Source organism: Bison bison, unplaced genomic scaffold, assembly GCF_000754665.1.
Source record: "Bison bison bison isolate TAMUID 2011002044 unplaced genomic scaffold, Bison_UMD1.0 scf7180017864037, whole genome shotgun sequence".
In the NCBI taxonomy this organism is placed as follows: domain Eukaryota; kingdom Metazoa; phylum Chordata; class Mammalia; order Artiodactyla; family Bovidae; genus Bison; species Bison bison.
The window spans coordinates 5,454,740-5,461,015 of NW_011494609.1; the positions used below are offsets into that span (position 1 = coordinate 5,454,740).

The 6,276-nt window shown below is 54.7% G+C and overlaps 1 protein-coding gene across 2 annotated transcripts in view; it reads left to right on the top strand.

The window, feature by feature from the left end:
• Positions 1-2,669: 2,669 nt before the first annotated feature.
• The window catches only part of SPATC1L (spermatogenesis and centriole associated 1-like), a 15,601-nt gene continuing 11,994 nt past the window's right edge, over positions 2,670-6,276 (top strand). For both annotated transcript variants that reach the window (XM_010834865.1, XM_010834866.1), the window contains exon 1: positions 2,670-2,938. In XM_010834865.1, coding sequence (XP_010833167.1) covers positions 2,737-2,938 — 202 coding nt within the window. In that variant the 5' untranslated portion in view covers positions 2,670-2,736. The remainder of the gene's footprint in view (positions 2,939-6,276) is intronic.

The following is a 6,276-nucleotide window of genomic DNA, read 5'->3' on the forward strand; positions in this document are numbered from 1 at the left end:
GAAACTCCAGTACTTTGGCCACCTCATGCGAAGAGTTGACTCATTGGAAAAGACTCTGATGCTGGGAGGGATTGGGGGCAGGAGGAGAAGGGGACGACGGAGGATGAGATGGTTGGATGGCATCACTGACTCGATGGACATGAGTCTGAGTGAACTCCGGAAGTTGGTGATGGACAGGGAGGCCTGGCGTGCTGCGATTCATGGGGTCGCAAAGAGTCGGACACGACTGAGCGACTGAACTGAACTGAACTGAACTGATAATTAAAAGCACAAGGGGAATTAGAAAATATTTCAAACCAAACAAAAATAAAAACATAACATCAAAATTAGTGGGTTTTCACTAATGCAGTGTTTAGAGAAATATTTACAGGCTTACATGTTTAGTGCTGAAAATTAGGTTTCCATCTTGCAGCTGCTGCTGCTTCTAAGTCGCTTCAGTTGTGTCCGACTCTGCGACCCCATAGACGGCAGCCCAGCAGGCTCCCCCATCCCTGGGATTCTCCAGGCAAGAACACTGGAGTGGGTTGCCATTTCCTTCTCCAGTGCATGAAAGTGAAAAGTGAAAGTGAAGTCGCTCAGTCGTGTCCGACTCTTAGCGACCCCATGGACTGCAGCCTACCAGGCTCCTCCACCCATGGGATTTTCCAGGCAAGAGTACTGGAGTGGGGTGCCATTGCCTTCTCCAAGATTTCCATCTTAAGAATCTTAAAACTAAAGTAAGTAGAAGGAAGGGAATACTGGACAGAAGAGTAGATGTCAGATGCTGCAGAAAACATACAAGAAGATCAATGAAACCAAAAGGTGATGCTTTGAGAAAAGTTAATGGGCCTCTAGCCTGACCAAGTTAAGAACTTGTATTGAGACTGCAAATGGTACATCAGTACAGATCCTGCGGAAGTAAGCCTGCACCCTTCTCCCTGGCTCACGTCGGTCCCACACTCTGCTTCCTGTACATGCTCCTGCAAAACCCACGGGCACTGTTGCTGCACTTTTACATTTGGCTTTTCTGCCTTGGCTGTACCTATTTGTGCTCAGAGGTGTGAGGCTTCAGAGAGGGTAGCAAGGAAATATGAACTGTGTGATGCCTGTATTCCACAGTGTAGATGCTGTGGACAAATTCCTCAGAAGCCACAACTGTTGTCTAGATGGGAATGAGAAGAAGTGGAAACGTTAAGTGACTTTATTGATACTTAAAAAATTACATCAGAAACTTTCCCGGAAGAAAACTCTAGGCTCTCATGGCCTTGCTGGTGAATTTATCAAACATTTAAGAGAGAAATAGCAATCTAACACAGCACACAGAAAAGAGAGGAGGGAACCCTTTGCAACTCATTGTATAAGATCAATATGACCTTGATAGTAAACAGGACATTACAAAAAAAGGAGATACAGATCAATTTCCCTCATGAAATATAGAAAATACTTAAAATATTAGCAAGCTGAATGTGATGTGTTAGAAGGGAATTGCATCATGACCAGGAAACTGGCAGGATGTCCCCAGGTCCATGGCTGAGAGGGTTTTCTTGGGGTGGGAAAGAAAATGGCATTTTAAATGTGAGGGGAGGGGCCAGCAGAGGGGAGCTACTCATTCCCCCCTGCCTGATTCTCGAATCTGGTAGGGCACTGCCTCCAGCCTTCCTTAATGGGCGCCGTCCGTGTTTCCACTGTCCCATCTGCTCTGTCTCAGGATAAGAGGGACGGTTGGGATTTAGTCTCATTAGGCTCTGTCTTCCTGCGGTAACTTTGTACTAAGTTATTAGTCTGGGGGGAGTCGAAGCTGTGTTCTGCTGGGGGCTCCTCCCACCCCACCCCAGCCCTTGCTGCCAGGGGGAGCCCTAGACGACAGCAGGAGGGGAGAGAGGACTCGATGTTCCTGTTGGGGCTCATGTCCTCAGGAGGAGCAGACCTCTCTGCTGCCCGTGGGGCCAGGAAACTGCTGACTTGGTGTGCCTCCCAGGTAGATAGTTGGGGGGCGGGGCTCACGGAGGTCACACTGCTTGAGGACTGGAACCTGGGCAGGACTCTGCGTGGGGTTGTCCAGACGGCCCTGTGCCCTGGCTGGGGGTCCTCAGGTCCGATAGTCAGTGTCCCAGATGCTCAGTGCTGGCATTTAGTGTGGGGATGCGGACGTGCTGCCAGGACCCTGAGCACCAGCAGAGTGCAGTCAGCAGGTGGCCTCCAACTGCCAGCCCCTGAGAGCCCACCAGAGTTCCATGGGCTGTGGAGGCCGTTGAGGGGCACTCCCCGGCCTGTCTCCCTTGTGCCCACGGCCTGCTCTTCCTCAGGCATGCATCCTGGGGGTATGTCATCCACGTCTGCAGGTCAGACAGCCCCAGCTCCGGGCCGGCCTGCATGCCTCCAGGACCCTGCAGGTGGCCTGCAGTTGAGGGTGGGTGGCAGCGGAGGGGGTCCTTGAGTCACTCAATGAAGGCAGAGCTCCCCTCCCCCAGGCCTGTGGATACTCCTGCGGGCCAGATTTCTGGCTGTTCCTGGAACATTCCGGCCTCGGCCTGTGCTGTTCCCTTGCTGGGGACCCCACCCCTGAGATGCCCCATCCCCACCTCCTGTCCCCGCCCCTCTGCTTACCGTGGCTGAGGTGCTGCCGCTTTAAGGGCGACATCACAAGGCTGTGGAAGGCCGGTGGAACTCGGGGCTCTTGGCGTTTCTGGAGCACCTGTGGGCTCTGATTTTCCATCTCCATGGGGCCGCGGGCCCACATGTGACAGAGAACTGGCCATGGCTGAGGGCAGCGAGCTGATGAACAGGCTCATGAGCGAGAACGCCGACCTCAAGAAGCAGGTGCGTCTCATGAAGGAGAACCAGATGCTGAAGCGGCTGCTGAGCGAGAGCTGCCAGGAGAGCTGTGGGCGCGGGGGCCGTGACTTCCTCTTCCCCAAGGCACCCGCCTACCCCGAGGCCTGCTCCCCGGGGAGCACAGGTGAGCCGGCTCTGGGAGGTGGGTGGGCAGGCGGGTGACCCGCTTGGGCTAGTGGGGCTCCGTCCATGGTGGCCACTGAGGTGCTGCCACAGAGGCTTAAAGCAGGTCCACTGAGGCCAGCCCAGGGGACGGCGGGGCCAGGCTGTGTGTGACCCTGCTCTGCTGGGGGCTGGCCAGCTGGGCATACTCAGCCCTTGGCCAGGGCAGCTGTGCCCATCGTACTGGCTGACAGCTGCACCCAGAGAGGCAAGGACCCTGCCTAGGAGAGAGACCTGTGGGTCACAGACAGGAAGCAAGCACGGCATGGTCATCCAGCTCACCCCGTGGGAGCCCCTTCAGAGGCCGACACACTTTCTATGAAGGTAGCTGGCTCTGCTTGAAAGTTTTTGTATGTGGGAAGTGCGACTTAGGGTGTGGTTGGCACCATGACCTTGGTCTGAGTGGCTGGGATGTGGATCATGGGTCCTGTGACCAGGTGAGCTCCGTGTTCCCGGAGGTGATGATCACTCACTGCCCAGCAGAGCAGGTGGAGTTCATACCCCAGCCCTTGCCCTGGCAATGGCCGTGCCTACCCTGGCAATGACCATTCCCACCCTGGCAATGCCCACACCCGCAGACCAGCTGTCTTCTCAGGATAAGTTGTTCGCCTGGAGCGAGTTGTTTTCCTCTGTTGAAGCTTATTTCGGAGCTGCTGCTGGTTCCCAGGGGGATGCTCGGCTGCTCCGGGACCCGCTCTAGATGTGGTCACCTCCTGCGCTGAGCAAGCAGACCCTGTGAGCGAGCATGTCCTGGGGTGCGAGGGTCCCTCATGGCATCTCCACACCTTCAGCCTCGGGGTGGGCCTTGAGGAGGGAGCTCAGACAAGCAGGGTCCTTATGTGGGGGGATGGCAGGTAGAGGGGGGAGCAGCTAGAGGAGCCTGGGGCCCTGTCCTCAGCTCTGCCTGTGACCAAGACACACAATGTCCCCAGGTGACCAGGGATAGAGGGGGGCCTGTCTCTTGGTGTTGTGTCCCTGACATGACAGCTTGCAGAGGGTCCATGCCACCTCCTCAGCCTTCGAGGAATGCCTGCCTGGCAGTGGCTGCCTGAGGCACTTGTCCCCAAGGCCTTGTCTGCGCTGTGACCATTGCCAACAATTACGTGCCTCGGCCTGCTCTGTGGTCCTTTGTCCTAAGAATTGAGCTTTGCTGAAGCACAAGCTGGAATCAAGATTTCTGAGAGAAATATCAATAACCTCAGATTTGCAGATGACACCACCCTTATGGCAGAAAGTGAAGAAGAACTAAAGAGCCTCTTGATGAAAGTGAAAATGGAGAGTGAAAAAGTTGGCTTAAAACTCAACCTTCAGAAAACTAAGATCATGGCATCCGGTCCCATCACTTCATGGCAAATAGATGGGGAAACAGTGGAGACAATGACAGACTTTATTTTGGGGGGCTCCAAAATCACTGCAGATGGTGACTGTAGCCACGAAATTAAAAGATGCTTGCTCCTTGGAAGGAAAGTTATGACCAACCTAGACAGCATATTCAAAAGCAGAGACATTACTTTACCAACAAAGGTCCATCTAGTCAAAAAAAACATCTAGTCAAAGTTTTTCCAGTGGTCATGTATGGATGTGAGAGTTAGACTATAAAAAAAGCTGAGCCCCAAAGAATTGATGCTTTTGAACTGTGGTATTGGAGAAGACTCTTGAGAGTCCCTTGGACTACAAGGAGATCCAACCAGTCCCTCCTAAAGGAAATCAGCCTTGGGTGTTCATTGAAAAGACTGATGTTGAAGCTGAAACTCTGATACTTTGTCCACATGATGCAAAGAGCTGACTCATTTGAAAAGACCCTGATGCTGGGAAAGATTGAGGGCAGGAGGAGAAGGGGACAACAGAGGATAAGATGATTGGATGGCATCACTGACTCGATGGACATGAGGTTGAGTAAACTCTGGGAGTTGGTGAAGGACAGGGAGGCCTGCCATGCTGCAGTCCATGGGGTCTCAAGGAATTGGACACGACTGAGCGACTGAACTAAACCTTCATTCGTCTGTGTGATAGGTGGACTGGCCAGGCTGGAAGGAGGGCATTGGGTGAGGTGCAGGCCCTTGCTCAGGCTGCACTGTTCCCCGTCAGGGTACAAGTCAGGCCGTCTCTGGGGCATGGCCAGCATCCCACCCATGGGCAAGTCCAGATCCTCCTGGATGCGAGTCTTAGGAGGAGCCCCAGCCCCTGGCCCGCCCGAGGCCTCGAGCCTCCAAAGAAAGGCCTTGGAGCCCCTGTTGCAGGTTGTGGGCTGATGGGCCCCCACTATCTTCACAGCCACCTCCGTCCCCAGAGTGCAACCGTGGCCTCGGGGCTGGACTTGGAGAACTGGCAGGAGTTCTCCAGCGGAGCTTGAGGTTTCAGATGGACGGGAATTGCATACAGCAATGGCTCAGTGTTTGCTTTAGAAACTGGATGTGGTTTATCTGTTTATTAATTTTGGCTGCAGGCCTCTCACTGCAGTGGCTTCTGTTGTTGTGGGCACAGGCTCTAGGTGCACGGGCTCAGCGCCTCTTGGGCTCTGGAGCACAGGCGTCAGTAGTTGCAGTGCACGGGCTTAGTTGCTCCGCGGCATGGGATCCTTCTGGACCAGGGATGGAACTCGTGTCCCTGCATCAGCACTCAGATTCTTTACCACCAAGCCACCAGGGAAGTTGCACAGGATGTGCTTTAAAAATCTGTCGTTCTCACTAAGCAAGATCACTTGGGGTGAGCGTGACTACTGCAGGCTCCTGGCCTCACTCCCAGCGGCAGCCGCTGTCCACGTCGACTCTGGCTTCTCTCTGAAGTTTTGGTGGCTGTTTGCATGTGTATCCCAGGATCCTCAGTTTATGTGGACAGGGTAGAGCCATTCTACACTGACTCCCCAGCCATCCATCATCTGTCCTTGACCATTGGCCATCTCCTGGAGGGCTCGCTCACTGTTCCCTGTGGGTTCACCACCAGCCCTTAAGTCTGGTCCCCATGACAGGAGTGCTCCTCCATCTCCCAGCAGCCACGGGGCTTCACAGGTACCCCTGTGGCCTGCTGACAGGGGGCTGTCCAGGAATCCTTGGGTCAAAGGCCACATGCAGCTCAAGTGTTGACATGGACACTGGGACCCTCTCCAAAGGCCTGAGGCCTCTCCACCTGCACCTTTCCCACAGCTGGTGCCACCTTCTGGGGCCACTTTGCACATGGTGCACGTGTTCTGAGGGACGGGGTGGGGTGGGGGCCTTGGCCATCCCGGGCCCTCCCCTCCCAGGCCAGTTTCCTCCAGATCACCCTGGTGCCTGAGCCCCTGGCATCTCAGAGCCTCCACGG